Below are 23,318 nucleotides of genomic sequence, written 5' to 3'. Positions count from 1 at the left end.
CTCTGTGAGTTCAAGGCCACATTGGAAACAGCCAGGCAAGGTGACACACGCCTTTAATCCCAAGAAGTGAGCTTTTAGTCCCAGGGAGTGATGACTGAAAGCAGAAAGATATATAAGGCATGCGGACCAGAAACTAGAAGCATTTGACTGGTTAAGCTTTTAGGCTTTGAGCAGCACAATTCAGCTGAGATTCATTCTGGATGAGGACTGAGAGGCTTCCTGTCTGAGAAAACAGGATCAGCTGAGGAACTGGCCAGGTGAGGTAGCTGTAGCTTGTTCTGCTTCTCTGATCTTCCAGCATTCACCCCAATAACTGGCCTCAGGTTTGATTTTATTAATAAGACTCTTTAAGATTCATGCTATGCCGGGCAGTGGTGGTGCACGCCTTTAATCCCAGCACTCGGGAGGCAGAGCCAGGCGGATCTCTGTGAGTTCGAGGCCAGCCTGGGCTACCAAGTGAGTTCCAGGAAAGGAGCAAAGCTACACAGAGAAACCCTGTCTCAGAAAAAAAAAAAAGATTCATGCTACACTGAAGAACAGAGCAAACATCACAATCTCAGAGCCCTGCAGCCACCAGACAAGAATCAGGAAGGAGGCAGGAGAGTGCAGGGGCGGATGGCCCCATCTAGTGGCCCCATCACTCTAGAACCCAGGTTGATCTTGACAAATCTTCTAGAAAAGCTACAAATCCAGGCTGTCATTGAAAAAGGCCTGGTTTGATGTGTAGTTCCCTCAAATTTAAGAAAAAGAAACTTAAGAAATTACAAAATAACATTGTATACTAAAGAAACTCAGTCTCAAAAAACCAAAAGGAAAAGGAAAAAAGAAAAATCATTATAATGTAAAAACAATCATTTTTGAAGGAGACAAGGGAAGCCCCTTTTGGCAAACCCAGAATGCAACTTCCTACTATCTGACCTCTCCAAGAAATCCTCAATCAGACACATATTCATTTCCTAGAACACTATAGAACAGCAGTGAAATGTGGACTGAGATCCAACATCCTATTCTCCTATGGGCTAAGTGTCTCTAACTGGAGTCAGGGCTTACTCAAACTGAAGTAGAAATCAATACCTCTAGAAACTCTGCTTTCTCAACAACCAAACTGGCAATGAATATACCAATATACCAACACAACAGCCTTTATTAACACTAGCAAAGCCAAATACTTCTTGTGACAAACTGATGCACTATGAAAAATGCTTTGTGGTAGTCAGAAGTTTTCTCCAGTCCCACCCAGCCCTGAGATCCCACAGATGCTTATAAAATAATCCCTCACAGGCTTAATATTATTTACAAACTGTATGATTTATGGCAGGCCTCTTGCTAGCTAGCTCTTATATTTTAAACTAACCCATTTCTTCCTGGTTTTTTTTTTTGTTTTTTTTTGTTTTTTTGGTTTTTCGAGACAGGGTTTCTCTGTGTAGCTTTGCGCCTCTCCTGGAACTCACTTGGTAGCGCAGGCTGGCCTCGAACTCACAGAGATCCGCCTGGCTCTGCCTCCCGAGTGCTGGGATTAAAGGCGTGCGCCACCACCGCCCGGCAAACTAACCCATTTCTATTAATCTATGTTTCCACATGTTCCATGGCTTACCGATCTGCTGGCATATTGTTCCTAGGGCAGCAGGCTGGTGTCTCTCTGCCTCTGCCTTTCTTCTTCCTGTCCTTCTCTTGGATTTCCTGCCTGCTATAACCTAACTTGCCATAGGCAACAGTAGCTTCTTTATTAACCAATTAGAGCAACACATATTCACAGCATACAGAAAGATATCCCCCCTGATTTCCCCTTTTCTATCTAATCAAAAATGGAAGGTTTTAGCTTTAACATAGTAAAATTACATATAATAAAACAGTTATCAAGCAAGAATTACAGTTACAATATCTAGTCTATTTGTATTTGGCAAAGTTAATGAAAACATTCTGTTATCTATACTAGACTTGTGAATCTAAAGTTTCATATCTAATTTATCTTTCATCATAACCAAGAACAATTATAACTATCTAATCTTCAACTACATCAAAGACCCCAGAAGGATATAATATTACCTAAGTAAACAGGAAAAGCATTGTAAGCAACTTCCAAAAATCTAGAATGACAGAGGCAGCTGTCTGTCTGGATAGTCACCCAAAGTTCCTCTGCAACATTGGGGCATCCATCATCAGCCTATAGGCCTAGAGTCTGTCAGTTGCTTCTCCCTGTGTCCTGTAGAATATCTGGCAGTCTCCTCTGCGAAGCAGACCTGAAGGACCATCTTATCTTGTTTTGGCAGAATTTAGTGGTCATTTTTCCATGGGTCCTGCATGTCCAGTCAATACAACATTTTGTTAAACAGTCCAGGCAAGAGTAGTTTCTTGCCCAAATAGCCAGTTCTGCCAAGGAGAAAATAAACTCTATATGGAGTGTCTTCAATGCCCATCTTCCTCTTTGAAGTAAATTGGTGCTGCCAGGAGAAGACGTGTCTAATTATCCAGGAAAGTCTAACTTTTTAAAACATTTTAAATGCCATATTCTATAGGTCTTTGAAGTGTTTGAAGATTACCTATCTATCTGAAATGTATCTCTGCATATCTAGAAAACCTAATTAACATGACTGTAAGGTCGATTATCATAAATGATTCATTATTAATCTGTATTTCTTAATTATACATTATAATTTCAATGAGCTGTACACACATAATACCTGAAACAAGAGTAGAAATATACATACAGTATAACAAAATTAACATTAAATTTGTATCAATAAACTAATATCAGTAGCAATGTAAAACATTTTGAACAAGTTGTTGCTCTTTAAAAGTAGATTCAATAATCTATCCTTTTTTCCTATCACATCTATATCACTTTGTCTCTCAGAAATAAATTTAAATGTAAATATGATCTGGAGACAATAATACATTTAGAACTCTGAATGAAACCAGTGATAGTCCTAAACCTGGTCAATCCTGGAACAGGACTTCTCTCAGGCAGAGAGCCTGGGTCCTGCTCCCCTCTTTCCCCTTCATTTCTGCATTGTCTCCTTCCAGCACCTAATTCAGAGTCCAGTGGGTGAGGACAGGACACTGAGCACCAAGTCAGACTGCAATGAAAATGAATTCAATCACTTGGTCCACTATTTTCTTCCCCTGATGTCTGCCTGGTCCATTCTCACCATGGCAACCTCTCCTGACATAAAACACCCATCCTTATCCTAAGATCAACCACATAATAATGCATCATATTTCCAGAGCTATGAGAAAGCATAACCAACTCTAATAGTGACATTAGAGTGCCTTCTATTTATCTATTAGGGAAATTAAAACCTGTATGTGCCCATGATTTTACCCCTTGGGGATGGGAGGGAAAGTGACATTTTAAATTACAATAAAATAGATAAAGCATGATCATAAAATGCTTCTAAATTCAGGATGCCCCTCCCACCTGTGCTCACTCACTTTTTTAAAAAAATCTTTTCAATCCTATTCCTTTCTTAATGATTTTAATAACCAAGGCCGGAGTCTATTTCCGACACTACCGATGATTATGTTGACTAAAGGAAACACAACATTAAAAAATGTTCATGTTTGAGAGAATGCACTGCAGGGTGGAGAGACTGAGGCAGTGTGAACATTAGAATTAAGATGATGTTAACAGTGAGTTTGAGTATAAACAGCTGAGGGTCACCCTCTCCACCACTGCTGGATGAACCGACACAGAAAATAGCCCTGGAGCTGTAAAGGGTGTTTGCACTGTCCAATCTGGTCGCTGTCTTTCCAGTCTCAGGAAGAAGCCCCTCAGAGGGCCACTGGGATTCAATCTGTATGGTAAAGACTGTCTTCAATAATGTAGACATTGTCTTCAGCTCTGGACTTCACATTCGCTGTGTTTTGAAAAGCTCCCATCTTAGAGACACGGAATGCTACCAAGCTGCAGAGGGAGAGATGTTGAAGAAAGAACAAGAGGTCATCTTTCTGGTCTCAGCAGAACTTTCATTTATGATGTATGCTCAGGACTCCAGGAGCCCCATTCACAAAAAATGTAACAGTGAACAGCACCACACAGGGCCCTCCTATGAAGTCATAGAAAAGTTTGTTTAATAGGCATCAGACTAAATAAAAATTATTTTTTTTTAAAAAAAGCAGCTCATATTGAAGTCCTTCAAGATACTAATGTAATAAAACACAAAAGTGGAAGACCTAAGGAGACAGATATCTAGACATCAAACCAAGGTGCCTAATCAGGAAGTACACCTGGAAACTGAGCTAGGAACCTGATAACTCATGTGTTTACTTGCACTGTGACACTTTAGAAAGGGTTAGGGAGCCTGTGACCTGAGTGAGATCCCTGGAGCCCTTGGAAAGGCAGAAGGAAAGAGCCAGCTCCACCGTGCTGTCCTCTGACCTCCACAGGTACCATGGAACCTGCACACACACACACACACACACACACACACACACACACACACACATCATGTACACAATAATACAAAGAAGTTTTTATTTAAAAAGAAAGGGTCTTGAAAGCTGCACAGCATCTTCATCCTCTGACATTAAACATGCAGTAGAAAAACATTAAAACAACAGAGCAGTGTCTTTGCACTGGAGCCGGTGGTCTGTGCCACAGTTTCAAAGATTACTGTATGACACACATTCACAGACGTCACATTAATACAAACAGCAGGTACTGGACTGAAAGGAATTTAAGGAGAGCACTGCAGATGTTCACAGCTGGCCCATCCCAACAGCTGTGGGAGTGGCGTCACTCACAGAGCTCATCCTGTGACCCTGTTAGTCAGGGCAGGCACAGTGGACTGACATTTGAGCTTCTAGAACTCATGGAGGGGCAAACCAGGGAAGAAAACAGAAGATCTCTGGGATGATGTTTTGGTATACTGGAGTTTTACCATTTGTACACAGCAGCCATTTCTACTACTGAAATGCAGAACAAAAATGAGCGTCTCCAGTCGGCCACATAAGGAACATGCCTGTGCTGAGAATTACACAGAACAAGAGAGATCTAGCTCCACTCTGCCTGGGACAGTCACACTTGTAGGGAAACAGTGTAGGGTCAGGACATTCCTGAGTCAGTGTGATATAACTGATAGAGAAAGTCATAAAAGAATGCCCAGATTGTGTCATATAGTGGTTAGTTTGGTTTTGTGGCTTTCTTTATTGCATTTATTTATTTATTTACTATTTATACTTTATTTATTCATTCATTCATTCATTTGTTCATTCATTCAATGATTTGGTTTTTGTCAGGGTCTCACTGTGTTTCTATGGCTATCCTGTAAAATCCTATATAAACCAGACTGGCTTGGACTTATAGAGACCCACCCGCCTCTACCTGCTAAGTTGGAAATAAAGGCCTTATTCACTTATTTTTAGACACACTGTTGCTAGAAGTCTGGGCTGAACATTAACTTACAGTACTTCTGCCTTAGCTTACTGAGTGTTGAGATAACAGGCATGTGCCACCTCCACCAACTTCTCCCCCTCTTCTTTCTGCGTTGTGTTTTCTCCAAAATTTCCTTTTATATTAAGTGATTAAAAAGTAACTTTGGAGTCTGAAGAGATGACTCATCAGTTAAGCATGGTCCTTGCACAAACAGGAGAACCAGAGTTCAGATGCAGGCCCCCAGGTAACAGGTAGAACATCGCCTGCATCCCTGTAAGCCAGCATCGAAGACAGAGGCAGGAGGATCACTGGGGCTTTCTGACCTTACAAAGCAAACAATGTGAACTGCAGGTCCAAGGGAGACTCTGCCTCAGAGGACAAAGTGAGGGACAGAGAAGGACACTCCCTGTCCTCCTCTGGCCTCCCTGCAGGTGTATTTGAACACACTCATGCCTGTCCTCTCACATCCTGTCCCTGTCCCTGTCCCTGTTTCTGTCCCCACCTCTGCCTATTCCTACCCTTATCTTTCTCTCTCACATGCAAAGATAAAAAGTTTAAATTAAATATTTTTTAAAATGCCTTACCAATAAAGGAACAAAAATTATGGAGTAAAATGATGCTGTGTTCTTCCAACTCTTGGGAATAGTTCTTTTCCATTTCCAGAAACAGCCTGTTTGCTTTACATTATTTTACTTACCAGTTAGATCTCCAAGCATGGGCTCCTGAGGTTGAGGCCAGTGTAGTGTGACCTTATATTTATGGGCCTATTTTTGGTCTATAGGATATGACTAATAGCAGTTCCTACCTTATAGATTTATTACTGTGAAAGGAAGGTGTGACAGACACTTATTAAGAACTACCTGTGTCAGACACTTCTAATGATCTGACACTGGTCAAGACCCCATCTATGGCTTGGCTCTTGTGCTTAACACAGACACAGGTAAGTCTATGGAGGCAGCCTGAAGGACATGGAATTAGACTTAATTAAAGACACAGTCCTGTGGACAGCCAATCTTTAGTCGATTGAAGAATATTAGATGGCTGTAGAGGAGGGCAGATAACACTGGAGAGAATAAAGGAGCTTCCAAGTGCAGTAAACAGGACAAGTGCAGGAAAGAGTCTGCGAGGCGGACACCAGTGTAGTGAGTGGAGGGGACTGGTGTGGAGTGTGGGGACACTGGCCATATTCTGTTACACTCCAAGTAGCCTCACAAATGATCTTCCTCTAAATCCTCTGCTCCCTTGGGCTTCCTCAAACAGCCACCTTCTAACCCTGTCATCCCCACCATATTTGCCTAAAGCACCTGAAAGGACCTGTCTACTAGTTTACATGCTCTGTGATACACTTCATCAGTTTTTAATAGAATAGGAACTCAGTGAAAGAAAACACTGAGGAAACAAGAGTGGATCAAGTCAACTCCTTCAACACCAGCTCCAGGAAACAAAACTAACACCTCAGTGTCTACCTATAAGAGATGAGGATCAAGGGCCTTCTGTTCCTGTCCTACCGTAAATGCAGGAAATACAGAATGCAGAATATATCTCTGAGAAATGAGGGCAACAAGAAAGGGACTCATTAAACTTTATTTGGGATCCAACATACAGCATGGATGCCAAACAAATTGTGGCACACACTGTAATCCCAGAACGAAAGAGTCTGAGGCAGAAGAATTGTGAGTTCCAGTCTGGTCTAGGCTACATAGCAAGTTCGAGGCCACTCTAGACCACATAATAAGACTTGCCTCAAATCAACCAACCAATCAATGAATCAAATAGTAAAGAATGATTTAGTAGTAAAAGAGAACATAGAGACATTCTCAAGACTGTTAGTACAAAAAGAATTAACACAATCCATGTCAACTTACCTTAGAGATCCCGACTTCTTCTTCATAAGGATGTACCCTAAATTGGAATGGGTAGAGGTGGGATAAATTGAAAGGATAATTGAACATATTATCAGAAACACTCATGATATTTTCCCCTAATCAAGGATATTGCTTCTGTTTATTGATTGAACCATCCCCTGGTAGCTATGGGTAATTCCTTTCTGTACCCCACAGGAAGGATATTCTTTTCATTCATTGTCTGGGATATTCATCCATATGACCTAATTTGATAGAATGAGATTGGTAAATTATTGTTCACTGAAACAAACAAAGAGTCTGGATTTTTTTCTAATGAGCTGCTAGAGAACAAGCCTGTAAGGGAAGAATAAACAACTTTGAACTAAGGAAGGGACAACATTTGTGGATTTTTACTCAATTTCTATGTAATTCTCCCTTTCAGACATGATATGATATGTAGCCTAGGCTAGCCACAGACTTGTAGAATGCTGGTATTATAAACACATGACACTAGATCCATCTTAAATAATGATTTAGGATGAACAGCTTTAAATAATTAAGGGAAATATCTGAAATCTGACAGGCATATTCTTATTCCCCACTTCCTGTGAAACAGTCCATAGTGTGGTCCATTCCCTGTGTAAGAACTTCAGCCATGGACTTTACAAAACACCATGCATGAGCCCAGATGAACAACTCATGGGAAGGGCCATGTAGGCCTGGGTGCCACCTTCAAATCCTCTGTTCAGCATTAGTCAGGGGGCTTCCCACCAATGTCTCAATTGCCTCTTCTACTATTTAACAGTATCATATTGAGAAAGAAACAAGATCCCAAGGGCAGGAAAAGAGAGAACACATCAAAGGTCTTACAGTCACCTAAAAAATTTCAAGCCTATCCATAAACTCATGTCATGGTATTTAATTTATTTTATGGAAAATATAATGTTTCCCTTTTGACGGCAACAACTGAAAGACACAGGACAGAGTTGGGAACAGGAGTGTAGCCAAGCACTGCGGCCTATCCCCGAGAGCCCAGCACTTGGATGCTGGAAGCAGGAGGATCTGGAGTTGAAGGTCATTCTTAGCTACCTCTTAAGGTCGGTACCAGTATGGACAGCATGAAATCAAGTTTTACAGAGCAGGAATCTTTGGAGACATAGCAGCAATGGTTCAAGATCACTGAACAGAGCACTCACCAGGTACCAGAAATCACCTGCAGAGTTTTGTGGGTCCTAACACATCCCTTGGGGAGTAGATGTTTACCAAGTGTGTCTTGGATCTGGGGGTATTGAAGCTATGTGAACTTCAAGTCCCTGTGACATGTGCACTTGCTAAAGACCGTCAGAGAACCCTGGCTCTCCTTCCCTGGGGACAGTTGTGAAATCACTTACTGGTGACAGCCAGGGTGCACACAAGCAGCAGCAGCAGCAGGGCAGCCATGGAGATGCCCACATAGAAGCCATTAGTCGTGTTCTTCTGCTTCTGTGAAGGGATTGATTCCTAAGGAAACAATAAATAAAACAACAGTAGCAATAAATAAACAGCAGTAAACACAGGGACAGCAAGTGAGAGGAACAGAAAACATGTGCTTGACCTTAACCTAGACTCTAGGTCCTAGAGCTTCATCTCTCCTGGCCTGTGGCTAGTCTGGAATATGAGGAAGACCCAAGGAACTGAGGTGGTATTGGGCAGTGCAACTCCAAGACAGTGTGAATTTGGTGTCTTTGATGATGATGGAAACGTGTTCTATGTTGATTTAGGTGATTACATGGGTGGATACCTCAGTCAAAATTTTAACCTCATAATTAATGTAGGTTCATACATCATGTATGTAATTATGTCTGCTTTAATAGTCAGTAGGGTATTCCTTAAATTCCATAAACCATCCTATGATATTAAAAGAGAAAAAAAGAGTAGCCCATTGCTAAGTTAACTTTCTCTTGGTGTGCTCAGCTCCTGGTCTGGTCTTCCATCACAGACCCCGCTTGTCATGTAAATGCAACTCAAGATTCCATGTCTTTGTAAACATCTAATACCAAATGGTCAGCATGGAAACATATACACACAAATAACATACAGACTGCACAGGTTATTTTAACAATTTTAGGATATATATGTATTAAATATAAATGTATGCAATATATAATACATATCATACACAGTTGATATGTATATATTAACAATTATACATCACAAATTAATATATTGCATATTATAATTATAATTTATATATTATATGTATTAATATATTTATATATATATAAACAAAGGAACAGAGAACATGAATTAGAAAGAAAACAAGGAGGGAATATGTAGAAAGGTTTGAAAGGGGTTGAGAAAAAAGGAAACAATACAATTATATCTAATAACTTTCCAAAAATAGTAGGAAGACTCTGCTCCTGGATGTAGTCTGATTAACACCATGTGATCAGACAGAAATGCAGAATCTCCTCTAGTTTCCTGGTGCAGGTGACAAGGGATCAGCACATACTGGAATAAGCAGGAAACAGGCTGGGCAGCAGGTGAGGCCATTTAATAGCTTAGCACTCATCTACCAACCCTAAACAGAGCCTATGGGATGGGTTTAACTGCAAGGAAAGGGAGGATCAGAGACCATGTCTTTGTCCCTGTATGAGCCTCGTCTCTGGAGTCACAATCCTGGCTCCTCTGCCCAGTCAGAGAAACTATGGACAAGTTAGTTAAGCTCTGTCCTCAAACAGTGTGTTCAGTAGGTTCTCAGGAAAGTCATGCAAAAGTGAGAATGTTTAGGACATTAGTATCTTATGTGGAGTTATGTGTGGAAAAAAAATATCACCAGTGCCACTACATTAAATTGTCAGTCGGTAGAAAAACAGTATTAGGGAACTCTAAATGAACATCTTGAATTCAAACATCCTTTGTAAGTAACAAACTCTTAATTTCTTTGTTTTTATATATTTACTAATTTATTTTTCTACAGTTTTTGAGACAAAGTTTCACTATGTAGCCCAAGTTGCCTAATGGTCCAGGCTGGCCTCAAACTTCTGATATTTGTATTAACTTCCTGAGTCCTAATAATAAGGAATATACCACGATATCTGACTACTTTTCTTTTCTTTTTCTTTTTTTAATGTAAATATCTGTGGACTAATCTTACAGACAAAAATCTTTAAATTCAGATTGTTTCCCAGAAAATATACAAGTAAACATGGCTAATAAATTAGGGAAGAATATACTTACAGTGTAATTATCACAAAAGTCGTCTGAGGATGTCACAGTGTAATTCCAATCTACTCAACAAGAGAAAAAATAAATTAAAATTAGGAATTTATATATTTTTCTACATTTGTAAATATTACCCACAAGGCCAAGGTGTCTTATAATATGTGAGGGTTAATATTGAATATGGCAGGAGACACCCTGGACAGCATGTTTTGAACATCATATATTTGAAGTCCATTTGAAATATCTATTTTATAACAAGGAATCTATTGTTTTCATTGTTTCTCTGTGTCTATGTATGAAACACAGAACCCTATATCAGACATACATAAGGTTTGTAGCATCCTGACAAGGAGCCCCTTCACTGCATTTTACAGATGGAGCAGCAGACATCAGCAAATGACAGACATCTCTGCTGGCAATGTACACAGAGTGCCACACAATGAGTGGGAACACTACAGGTCTATGGGAGTCCCCTAACTACTGCTAAAACTGGCCTGCCCAGCAGAATAATGTTAGATGACTCACAGCCCTCCTCATTTTCACATTACTGTGCTTACATTTTACTCACTATGAGAGCTCTTCCAAGGAACCAAAGACAATGACTAGGTTTAGGCAACATCTACAGCCTAGGCTCTGTTTGTGACTTAGGCCCTTAAGTAAGACTTTCCAGAAATAATGATGCAGAACCTGGCACTTAGAGTCCTTCTCTCCCATTCCTGAATGTAAAAAATATTGTTCAGAAATCTAGATCACAATATGTGATCTAATATGTGGAAGAAAATTATTCAAATATGTTTGCTGTAAACTACATCTTGGAGCATTGTTTCAAAACTTACAGCTTCAGGGGATGGGGTACTTCTTAGCCATCTCCAGAGACCCGGCTTGAGAGCCACCACATCACATTTATACTCAATGTAAAGAAACCTAAGTGCTCCGCATAGAGAAGTCCATACACCTGTCCCAGGGTGCCCTATTCCTTTCCTAAGCCTCTCTCTTCATAATGACCAGGTGCTTAGGACCTAAATTAAATATCTTCAACACTCCATGCCATTGACTGTCCCTGATACTCTTTTCTTCTGAGATGTCACACAGCTTAGTTTGGCTTGTTGGGAAGAAACCAACTGGATGCTGTGTGTGTAGAATGGAGCTGTGTCTCTGTCCCTGCCACCACTTACAATGTCAGATCTGTATTGTTGCAGCGGGTACCTATTCTTCACCAGCTTCATCAAGATCTGGACCTTCCAAGGGGATAAGGGAGGAGAACTTAGTTACCTGCAAGAGTATAGGATGGGGTTTCTGTCACCTCAGCTGTTGTCTGATGTGGATAAAATGTAGTGGGTTCTGGAATGAGAACAATGCAAGAATTGTTTCAGCTTTGGAGTTTGGCCCCCACCAAGGAAATAGAAACAAAACTTACTGTCACCTCCCCCAGTCCCTCCTCCAGCCTCCTAAGCAGGAATGGCTCCTTCCTATACATCAGCCTCAGCTGACTCCTCTGAGAAATGTATCCAAAGATTGGCACTGTCTGAGCAAGTGATCTGTGTCCTAATATTCTGAACAGCTTTATCAGGATTCAAAATTGTTTCACACTTTCCATTCTAGACTCCTGAACTCCTCTAATGCATAGGTGACATAAACACAGGAGAATAGGACACTCAGTTAAGATTCCGGTTTATCAAGACAAGGGTCATTTCACCTTCTAGGAGAGGGACCTGGAAGTTTCTCACTACCATCTTCACTGCAGGTCTTATTCAAGTCCCAGATTATCCACACTTCTTTCCATGGAGATGAGCTCACTGAACAACACGAAATAGACAGACCATTTCATCACTGAGTTCTTCTCAAGGTAGCAGCATCACTCTGGGGATGACTCCTATTCTGCAGCCTGCCTTGTGCTGTGGAACTCCTCTCTCTCTCTCTTTCTCTCTCTCTCTCTCTCTCTCTCTCTCTCTCTCTCTCTCTCTCTCTCTCTCTCTCTCTCTCTCATATATTTGGTTGATTGATTGGTTGGTTGAGTGACAGACAGACTGAGACAAGGTCTCCTGTCCTCCACCCATTCCTGTACTAACAGTGACTTCCTGTGTTTTCTGACTCATCTTCCATTGCTCACCAAAGTCTTCCACATGGAACACTCTAGTGCAGCCTATGTTTCCCTTTTCTTCTGGAGTCCCTACGTTGTTCTCACCCACAGCTCACTTCACCTGCAGAGATGAGCACTTCCCTCTCTGGAATCCTCTAAATACTTCCCTTTTTAGAACAAGGGAGGATCTTGGAGAAAGTTGGTTGTTTCCAGACTGGAATACCTAAACCTGGGCTTCTCATGGCTCCTCAGAGTCTTTATGGATCCCCTACCTCACTACAACCTGACCCTTACATTTGAACAACACTCTTCTGTTCTGCACTACTGTCCTGTTTTATCTTAACAATGAAACATGTAAGAGGATGTGACTGTCCTTCTGAACTAATGATAGGACAACACAAATGTCAGATGGTCACACATTACCCAACTCAGTTCTTGATAAAAGGCATCATGAGCTTAACTTGATTCCTGAGCATGGGTCACTTTCTCCTGTTCTTACAACCTCACATCCTATATTTCATGAATAGTATCTGGACAACCAGGATGAGCACATGAGGTGGATGTGAGGATATGTGTTCTTTTTACAGTAGCCAGAGTGTTGCCGTCTCCCTGGACAGGACAGTCAACCCTCAACTGCAATTCTTTAGGAAACTAACAATAGAAATATAAGATTATATTAAACACCTCCAAAGAGGTCATCTGGGCTCATGATCCAATGCTTCTCTTCTAAATCTCAGTTTCTAGTGAAGTGAAAAACCTATCTATGTTCTTCAAACTCAGCCCATGAACCCATCCCCTGACACAGACAAAAACTAAGTATTGAAAAGTTCTGTCAACCCTGAGAGATCTCACAGTTCTTCAGTGTGTGTAGCTGCCTGGAACAAAGTGGTTGTTCTCACAAATCCTGTGCTCCACATGCCTAGATATAACCTAGAGCTCTCTGCATACTTGGCATGTAGCCCAGTCCTTCAGGGTCCTCCTGCTTGAAAGCGCTGGGTGGCCAGTCAGAGGACAGGGAAATAAATATCACCCATCATATTACCCTAAGAACAACAACAACAGAAAGCTGTGTGGCTTCTTCCGCTTGTCAGAAAGCAGCCCTCCCTCGGGGGGTGGACAGTTTCTAGGAAGCTCGAGCCCCTCTCACAGCTATCTTTTCACTCCTAGATGGAGAAGGTTTGAACCCAGACTTGCCTTCAGGATGGCATGCTTCTCCCCATCTGTAAGTTAAGTTCCTATGTATTAATATTAATTTTACTTGTAGGCAATTAGAAGTATGAACATGCCCTCATTCAAAAGCATTTCCTAAAGCACATTCGATGTGCATTTTTTTCATGCCTACAAAGGACTTACATTGACTTTTCATCTACATGAATAAATTGAAAGATCTTTAAAGTAAACTTTACAAGTCATCCACTGACTCTTTAAAAGGGTGGTGTTAGGATGCCTTTCCAGTGAGGATGTAGAAACAATACAAACCCTCCAAACATCCATGCTCACGGCAGAGGTTTGACCCTGGACTCAGAAGAGCCAGCTTCCAACCCAAGTGAACAGGGACAGAGTCTGAGCCACTTTCTGTCTTTATAACTTCCACCATGAGCTTTCTGAGTCTGTCAGTTCCTGTCACTATAAAATAGGGACAAGTCACAGCTATATAGGAATCAAGTGTCTGTGAATTAAACTCTGCATCATAAAGCATGTATCATGCTGCCTGGTGCTCAGGAAATGCTAAATGTTAGCCTTCCTGAACTATGGCCTCAGCTGGATGGCCCAATTTCAGGATGGATGTAAGTGGTCAAGAGTCTCCCTACCCTGACCCTAGTTCTCAGTCATTTTTTAGTTTTTCATCAGATAGTCATGTCCAGCTGGACCAGATTCTGACCATCCTCATCATCTATCCTAGATCAGTGATCCATCTAAGTCTGGCTAGTAGTGAATCCCCTGGGAATCTGATATAGAGAGGTGAGTATCCTCCATGTTCAAGCTCTTGCACAGCTGAGGGTTAATGCAACTTATGACTGGGAAATTACAGACTTTGTGAAGCTGTTGTTAGCCCAGCTAAGCACTCTTTACCTATATTATACTTCTGACATGACTCAGTGTCTATGTCGTACCAACTCTCATGAGAAGGACTCTGGGTCCTGAACCACATTGGGTTGTACCTGGTGTGTGAGTCTGTGTGTATGTTGGTGTTGTAGAAGTAGAGGTGGAGATTCTGGGTAATGTTGGTACATGGGTGGGTCTTGCTGAAATAGTCGTAGGACTTCCTGTAGTTGTGGGTCTTGCTGTAGATGTGGGTCTTGTTGTAGTTGTGGGTCTTGCTGTAGTTGTGGGTCTTGCTGTAGTTGTGGGTCTTCTTGTCGTTGTGGGTCTCCGTGTAGTTGTAGGTCTTGTTGGAGGACTTGTGGGAATTTCTGGATTTGAAAATCAAGATGAAACAAGGATCAGTCAACAAGAAGAGACAATAATTTTTGCTATGGCACCAGTGAGAAGCTGAACCCTGAGAGGCTCCTCTCCTGAACTTCTGTTCTTTGTCACTGACTAGCTGCACTGACAACATGGAGCTGAGCACAGAGTCCTTGTTCCTAAGGACACACTGTATAAATGACAGGTGTCAGATGTGGTGATATTGTATTCTCCAATATATCATGCACCCTAATAAATTTATTTGGGGTCAGAGAACAGAACAGCCAAAATATTAAACATAGGGGTTAGGCAGTGGTAGCACACACCTTTAATCCTAGCATTCCAGAGGCAGAGATCTGTCTGGATCTCTGTGAGTTCAAAGGCACACTGGAAACAGCTAGGCATGGTAACAAGAGCCTTTAATCCCAGGAAGTGATAGCAGGAAGCAGAAAGGTATTTAAGGAACTAGAGTTGGTTAAGCTTTCAGGCTTTGAGAAGCAGTTCAGCTGAGATTCATTTTGGATGAGGACACAGGAGCTTCCAGTCTGAGGAAGCAGGATCAGCTGAGAAATTGGTGAGGTCAGGAAGCTGTGGCTTGTTCTGCTTCTCTGATCTTCCAGCATTCACCCCAATAACTGGCCTTGGATTTGTTTTTATTAATAAGACTCTTTAAGGTTCATGCTACAGTCACATCCTCCAATCTCTAAGGATCTCTGTGAGACTGAGAGGGTGTAGAAGCTGGGACTGCTCTCAGTGGTGACTGACTTCACCACAGCTTCCATGCCCAGCATGGTCATTTCAGTCAGTCCTGAGAGGACACAACATACAATTCTGAATCTTAGCATACAGATCCCTCACAAGCTGCAACATAAATGGGATTTGTACATTGAGGTAGAGAGTGGACATTGTCTATAGTTCCTTCCAGCTGAAGAGAGACAAGGTCAATATCCCTTATCCAAAAATGTTTGGTTTCAGAATTTAAATCTTTCTTAACGATTTGGAATATTTGCATATAGAAAATATCGTATGGGTCAGGCTCTGGTATAAACATGGATTGATGTAGCACTCATTTGCCTGCACTTTACATATACAGCTTTAAAGAAAGTTTATAAACTTGATAATTCTGCACATGATAATTTCATGGAGTTGGATTTTCCAAGTGTATTATCAAGTCTGTGCTCAAAGGGCCCAGATTTTTAATCACGGAAGACTAGGTATTTTTGGGTTAGTCAGGTTCAACCTGCAATTCACAAATTAACAACATCCAAAGTGCTGTAAGCATCCAAGCAGCTGCTGATGGTCTCAGTGTAAGGATTATGTCCTTATTATGTCACCAGCCTGCAACAGCATCCCAGCCTAAAAAGCGGAGGTGCCCTTCCACAGGTCTCTCTCTCTCTCCCCATTTTCCCCCTGTCCTCTGCACGCCCCCACCCCATAAAGCTCTAAAAGGTAACCATGGATCGTGATTCTTCTGCCATCACAACATCCAGCGCTCTCTTCTGTTGGCATGGCTGCCATAGGCGGCAGCCAGCCATGAGTGCTGCTTAACCAACATCTGGTGCCCTTCAGACTCGGATAGACCACCAAGGACCTGCTGTAACCGCTGCAGCTTGCCGCCTCCTCCCCCGCTTCAGCAAGACTGCGAGACCACGAGACCACGAGCACGTGTCCCTCGCCTCTGCTGGACCCCCACACCACTACCGCTGCCGCTACCGCCGTCTGTTTATAACCTGGTCTGGTTAGTTTGCTGATCCAGTCTAATGTGCAGCCAGAGGCCTGAGCACAGTACACACCCTCCCTGGAGAGCATAAATCTCTGAGGTGGAGAAAAGCAAGCATGCGAACAATCTAGTCAGAAGGTTACTGTGAGAACAAACCCAGGAAAGAATCACCAGCTCAGGAGCTTTGCTTTTCTTGCTCTGGGGCATTTTTTCTCCCAGGTAAATGGGAAAATCCAAAGGAGCTGATGAGGGTCCCAGGACAGCTGAAGAGGAAGCTCCGTGTGTTTAAATCAGGAGAAGATGCGGACTTGGTTGTTGAAGGATTAAACAGAGTTGCTGGCTCACTTACACACTCATTGAGTGCTCAAACAGTGACTTTGTAAGCACTGACCTGCTAATGAATTTCTAAGCTTTATAAAACCTTCAATTAATGAACTGAAATTAGTAATTTTATGCTATGATGCCATACATAGGCCCCTCCTTGTGCTGAAAATCTAACCCAAGGCTTTTAGGCTGGAATGTGTGCTAGACAAGTGCATTTCCCAAGATGTGACCACAGTGCTCACTTGGTTATTGTGTGTTTTCATTCTAGGGACGTAACCAAAGGCCTCAGGCATGCTAGACAAATTTCTAGACATCCAATAAGGCCTTTTTTAAAGAGAGATCTCTCTCTTGCTATCTCTCTCCTCCACTTCCCCACCCCCTCTCTCTGTGTAAAGTTTATTCTCAGATGAGTGGGTACCTTTGGAGGTAAATATCATTCAACTTCAGCCAGGTAAATAATACAATTTCACAACTGTGATAGTCACTCAGAACCTTATCGTCTCTTCCCCAAAGCTGTCCCTATACATCTTTCTTTGCACACTCTATAACCAGCTTCTTCTGGCTTCCCTAAGTTGCCTTCCAGGCATAGATTTGCAAGGCAGCTCCTTGCCCCATCAGAATGGACCTCATTCTAATGAAGTGTGGTCGCACATGCCATACTCTCAACACTGGGGAGGCCAAGGCATGGGCAAGAAGTTTCAAGTCAGCCTGATTTACAAAGCAAGGCCCAGTCTCAAAATCAATAAATCAGTCAATAAACAGAGATCCAGAAAAAAATGGTTCAATGGGTAGAGGTCCTTGACTTGCAAGCCTGGTCAGCTGACTTACACCCCGAGAACTCACACAAGGGTATAACAACACTACCAACCAAATGAGTTTGTCCTCTGGCAAATTTATCATGGTATGCAAACCCACCACATACACATCATTCACACACAGCCACACAATATAAATGCAGTTTTAAAAATCAAATTAAACATAAAAATAAATGAATGGATGAATGAATAACAAAGTCTATAAGTTGGGAGCCTAAAGAATAATGTTCTTAATTGAAAAATATAGAGACAGATTGTTTCTATTATAGCTATTATTGATTTCTATTTGCCTGTGTAAACCCTTAAGTAAAAAGAGATTAGGAACAGCATCAGAAGCCAGGAAGTCCTCATGAACCTACTCTTCTAGTCAATGCAAGAAAATCAGGATATTTACCTCAAGAAGGAAAATGTAAAACCTAGTGCTGGTGGAACACTCTTTAATCCCAGCACTCTGGAAGCAGAGACTGGTGGATCTCTGTGAGTTCAAGGACAGCCTGGTCTAAGAGCAAGTTCCAAGATAGCCAGAACTACATAGAGAAACCCTATTTTGAAAAAATAAAAACAAAAAGAAAAGTAAGAAAGGAAGGGAGAGAGGGAGGGATGGAGGGACAGAGGGAGGAATGGAGGGGGACAGAGACAGAGACTGGTGGGGAGGGGGGAATAGAGAGAAAGGAGAGAGAGAGAGAGAGAGAGAGAGAGAGAGAGAGAGAGAGAGAGAGAGAGAGAGAGAGAGAGAGAAGGAAAGAAAGGAAATATAATGAGTCCAGATTTGGGGATTTCATGAACTTGTTAACTGTTAGAACATGGGCTTGCTTGCACCTTTAGACCAAATACCCAGATCCCACTGTCTGAATAGGTCAAGCCCGACCTCCCTGCTGCTCTCTGACACAGTTAAGAAGCTGTCTGCTATGTGCCCTAACAGCAGCCCTGATTTGGACCTAACCAACATCTGGCTGTTCGATACTCTCTGTTACTTAACCTATGGTGAACTAAAACACATGATAGGAAACTTTCTGATGAAAAAAAGAAATAAAAGGAAGACATGACTACTCCTACCCCTGATGCAGATTTATTGTAGATATGAGGGAGAAAACAGACAGAGGCATCCAGAAGGGTCCTGAGTGAACATGACCAGCAAACTGAACTCCCCATGTGAGGAGAGGGGAAGCTAGGAGCCAAAAGTGGGGGCCAAGAGGTCAAGAACCCAAAGGGGCCTGTCTAGCCAAAATGACTGGGTTACATAGGGAAGAGCGGCTAGGGGAGGGGCAGCCCAGCCCAGTCCCTAAACTGGAGAATTTAGGGAGGGGGCAGGGTGTGCCAGGTACTGGCCTTGCTGAGAGAATGGCAGCCAGTGTCTGCTTTGATATGTTAATAAGCACCTTAGTTAGCCTTCATCCTGAGACCTAGCAGCTAACAACTCCACAACTAGTAACAAGTCAGACTGTCTCCTTGCTCTGAGGACCAGCCTGAAACTCCTCAGGGAGAATGCTGAGAGGATTATTCTGAAGGCTGCTCTCTGAAGAGGATCCTCTGTAGACCTACCTTTCCAGTCATGGCAGCTCGCTCTCTCTCTCTCTCTCTCTCTCTCTCTCTCTCTCTCTCTCTCTCTCTCTCTCTCTCTCGTCCTTCCTATCTCTGTCTCTCACACACAATCCTGCTCTTAATGAAACTCCTCTTCAGGTTGTAAAGAGAAGCCCCTCCTTCCCTGGAACCCTCTTCACATCCCATCAAGGGATGAACCTCATTGATGGTATTGTTTCTGCCTAATGCTCTCCCTCCCAGCTGGAGGTCTGATCTCAGCCTTGGGGCCTCTTCATTCTAATAAAGCTCATTGGAGGGAATTGTGTGTCAGCCTCATCTATGAACTAGCTGCTGCTGCTCATCTGTTAGTACACTGCTGAATGACAGAGAACAGGTGTTGGAGGGAACCCTCTTCTATGTGGACATTTCCAGTGTGTAGGCAACAAATTGTATAACAAGATGTGAGACCTATTTCAAAGGCCCAAGGCAGGGCAGACAGGCAGCAGAACTCTCCACCTGTGATGTGGCCTGTGCTCAGCAAGGTCAGCTGACCATTGTTGAAATCAGCTCACAGAGCAGCAGACCCCTGCCCTGTCTGCTTTTCAGGTTAGAGCTGGAGTGGCTTTACAGTGTTGAGGATGGGGGATTCAACATTCTAAGATAGACCCACAGAAAAGAGACAGTTCTTAAAGTCACATACTTCCAGCTTAAATAAAGTTCTCCACTGTGTTTCAGGATGGAGAGTGGAGGCAGTTTCATGGACCAACAAGACTGTCCCAAGTACACTTAGGACCTGGATCCTGACTTAGCTCACAGCCTTGAATTAAGAATGATCTTAGGACTTCATCTAAGCAAATAAAGTCATCCTGTGCCTCAAAAAAGAATATTTAAGGCTGTATTCTCAACACTGGAGTTAGAGGCAGGAGGATCAGGAGAGCACGGTCATCAGAGGACAGCCTGAGGTACAGGAAATTATGTCTTCAAACAACTCAGAAGCAGGTGTTCAATCAAACATATTTCTGTTTCCTTTTTCTAGGAAAACAACAAATTGCTAGCAAACTCAGGTTACTTGCAAGAAATAAACAAAGGAAAGAAAGAAAGCTTACCTGGTTTAACTTCCAATGAAAAGGTCACTGTCTGATCATTGAACCATCCAGGGATCTCTACTCGACAGCAATATAGACCACTGTCACTCTGAACAGCATTCTCTATTGTCAAGGACACATTTCCTCCCGAAATACGCCCCTTTAACTGGTATCTACTGCTACTCTGATAGGTGACACGGTATCCATTGGTCCAGATAAGTGTGTTTCCACAATTAAAAGGTGGACATGCCCCTCGGCCCCAACAAGTGGTAGTGATTCCTCGGGATGTTGAGTAAGTACATGGCAGTGTGACAGGGTGACCCACCACCCCCTTCACTGATACAGAAGAATCCACAGCACCTGTAAAAATAAGGGGCAGAGAGTGAATGGAGAATTAGTATCCGACATTTTCCTAAAGTTTTGTTGTTGCTTTTCAAAAACATATGGAGAGCAGGGACGTAAGTGGAACCCCAGCTACAGACCTTCTTTTTTTTTTTTATTGTTTTGTTTGTTTTATTGTTTTCATTTTGAGGTTTTTGTAGGGAAGGCTTGAAAGGGAACAGATAACTTAATGTTCATTGTTATCATTTGGTTTTCTGAGCCAAGATATCACTTTGTACCCTTGGCTGACCTGGAACTTGCTGCATAAACCAGGCTGAATTCAAATTCCCAGAGCTCAGCTGCCTCTACCTCCCAAAACCTAAGATTAAATGTCCGGTTTTACAGCTTGAATTTGAAGACTGTAAACAGTTTTCTCTTAGCATATTCTTTCTCAGTGTGATTATTTAATGGATACATTTGTGAACAAGAGAACTTATTTTGTGGTAGGATATTCACACAGATATTTTTCATTTCTTTTTTCTTCTTCAGTGTGTGTATTTCTTTTGGACACAGGGCCTTGCTATATGCCTCATACTGGCTTAAAGTGACAATCCTCCCATTTCTGCCTCCTGAGTGCTGGGTAATTAGCAAGTGCCACTGAGACCAACTCAAATATTTCATTATTAAGCATTTAAAACTTTATTTCAGAAGGTGGGCGCGTAAGTATCGCTTGTAAACCCAGAACTCACTTGTATACTCAGAACTTGGGAGGTAGAGCGAGGAAGATGAGGAATTCAAGGCCAGCTTCATCTAACTATTGAGTTGAAGGCAGGCCTAGGATTTGGAGACCCTGTCTCAAACTATCCCTCCTCCCCCCCCCCCCCAGTGCTATGACAACAAAATCACTCACTCTTCCCACCTCTCCTAATCAAAGAGCAGAGCCAGGGCTTTGAAAAAGCATTGTTGGCTTCAAGGCAGAACCTTAGTAACTTCAAGGTCAGTCTTCAGAAACGGTTTTAGAAAACCACCAGGAGGGGCTGTGCTTTACTTTGAACTTTACAATTAGCACTTTATGAGCAAAAAGCAAAACCAAAAACCAACCAAACAAAAACACTAAGCAGAGGTCCCTTTCTTATAAGTTGTTGACATTCCGGAACTTGAGCAAGACCCACTAGCAAAATAAGACCACATAGTCAGAAAATATGTAACCAATAACTTAATGATGCAATTTAAAAACTGAAATGATTAAATATAATTCTTTTGGGGATGATGGAATAAAATTTCTAATACCAACAGCTTCCAACAGCCTTTCAAGGAACTCTCAGGGCTGAGAATGGAGCTCCATGATAAAGTGCTTGGCTAGCCCATGCTAGCCCCTGTGTTGGATCCCAGCACAGGAAACAAACAAATAAACAAACAAAAGCACAAAACAATGAACTGTGAGATTCTCTAACCACCTATATGCAGCCTAGGCTGTGAGGTTGGGACATGATCTAGAAAGCACATTTGTAATTGTATAAAATGAGTATTATATTTCTTTCTGGGATACTCATTTCTTGATTTTGTCAAATACCTTTTTTAGGATCACAAATAAAACACATGCTATTTTAATTAAGTCACAGAAATATATTTCTCACCAGTGATCTCAGCTTTTAGGAGAATCTCAGATCTAGAGGCAGGAGGATCAAAAGTTTGAGGTGATCCTCAACTAGCTATGAAGTTGGGGGCTAGCCTTGACTAACTTAGACCATGTCTCAAAGACAGTTATGTTATTCCTTTTCTCTTTTCACGGAACACTTTGAATTAGAATGTTTTTAAGATAAATAATTGAAGATGGTTTAAACAAGCAAAGATGCACAAAGAAACGGAATTAAGGCTAACTTTGACTAGTCATCCTGCATGGAAAGCTCTGTTTCTGATTTTTTGTTAACAGTTGACCAACTTATACATGCACATGCACTCACCCTTACATGTCCATCACATGAATACATGTGTTCTCACTCTTGCCTGACATGTTCTTGGGAATCATGTTTATTTAGCCATGAGTTTCAAAATTCATACAAGTTAAGAAAGTTCTTTGGAGCTACAATTTATCCTGGTTCTCTGCTCACAACATAAGCCATAATCAAAAAGGCCCAATGATTGTCATCTCTTCTGCCAGCTCTAGGCTCCTCAGCATCCCCCAGCTCACCTACTCACTTACCTGGGAGAAGTAGTATGAGGCCTGAAATGAAGACTTGAGGATGCATCATGGTGTTGACCTGAAGGAAAATCACAAGACACTATGGTTAGCTGTGACACTCAAAATACCCTATCTGAGCAGGTCTTCATTCTGACTATGAATCACACAGGCATCTCTGATAGGAACCCCTTCCTCACAAATACCCTCTCCTTTCCCAGTCCTTCCTCACATTCAGCCAGCAATCTCACTTCTGGTCATGAGATAGATAAGGCAGCAAACAGAGAAAACTGAAGGCAGAGACAAGAGTGTGTTCTCTGGTAGAACTCTAAGCAAAGACCAGCCTTCTAATGCAAAGAATCACTTGCCTCCCAGTGGACACAGAATTGTTTCTGGCCAGTAGTTACAGTGGTTAATCACCGAATCTCAACCACCTTAATCACTA

At 42.0% G+C, this 23,318-nt stretch overlaps 1 protein-coding gene across 1 annotated transcript; it reads right to left on the bottom strand.

The window, feature by feature from the left end:
* Positions 1-3,789: 3,789 nt before the first annotated feature.
* LOC131916553 (hepatitis A virus cellular receptor 1 homolog) lies at positions 3,790-22,946 on the bottom strand. The gene is made up of 9 exons (XM_059269908.1): positions 22,898-22,946; positions 20,395-20,733; positions 14,858-14,916; positions 14,665-14,764; positions 11,695-11,763; positions 10,438-10,487; positions 8,610-8,718; positions 7,240-7,276; positions 3,790-3,904 (listed from the first exon to the last, which is right to left on the bottom strand). Exons 1-9 carry the CDS (start codon positions 22,944-22,946, stop codon positions 3,790-3,792), a joined length of 927 nt encoding a protein of 308 aa, XP_059125891.1.
* Between the last annotated feature and the right edge of the window lie 372 nt (positions 22,947-23,318).

The sequence above is a fragment of the Peromyscus eremicus genome, chromosome 8a, assembly GCF_949786415.1.
Source record: "Peromyscus eremicus chromosome 8a, PerEre_H2_v1, whole genome shotgun sequence".
NCBI lineage: Eukaryota > Metazoa > Chordata > Mammalia > Rodentia > Cricetidae > Peromyscus > Peromyscus eremicus.
The sequence above is the reverse complement of the archived record's forward strand: the minus strand, read 5'-3'. Positions and strand labels throughout refer to the sequence as shown.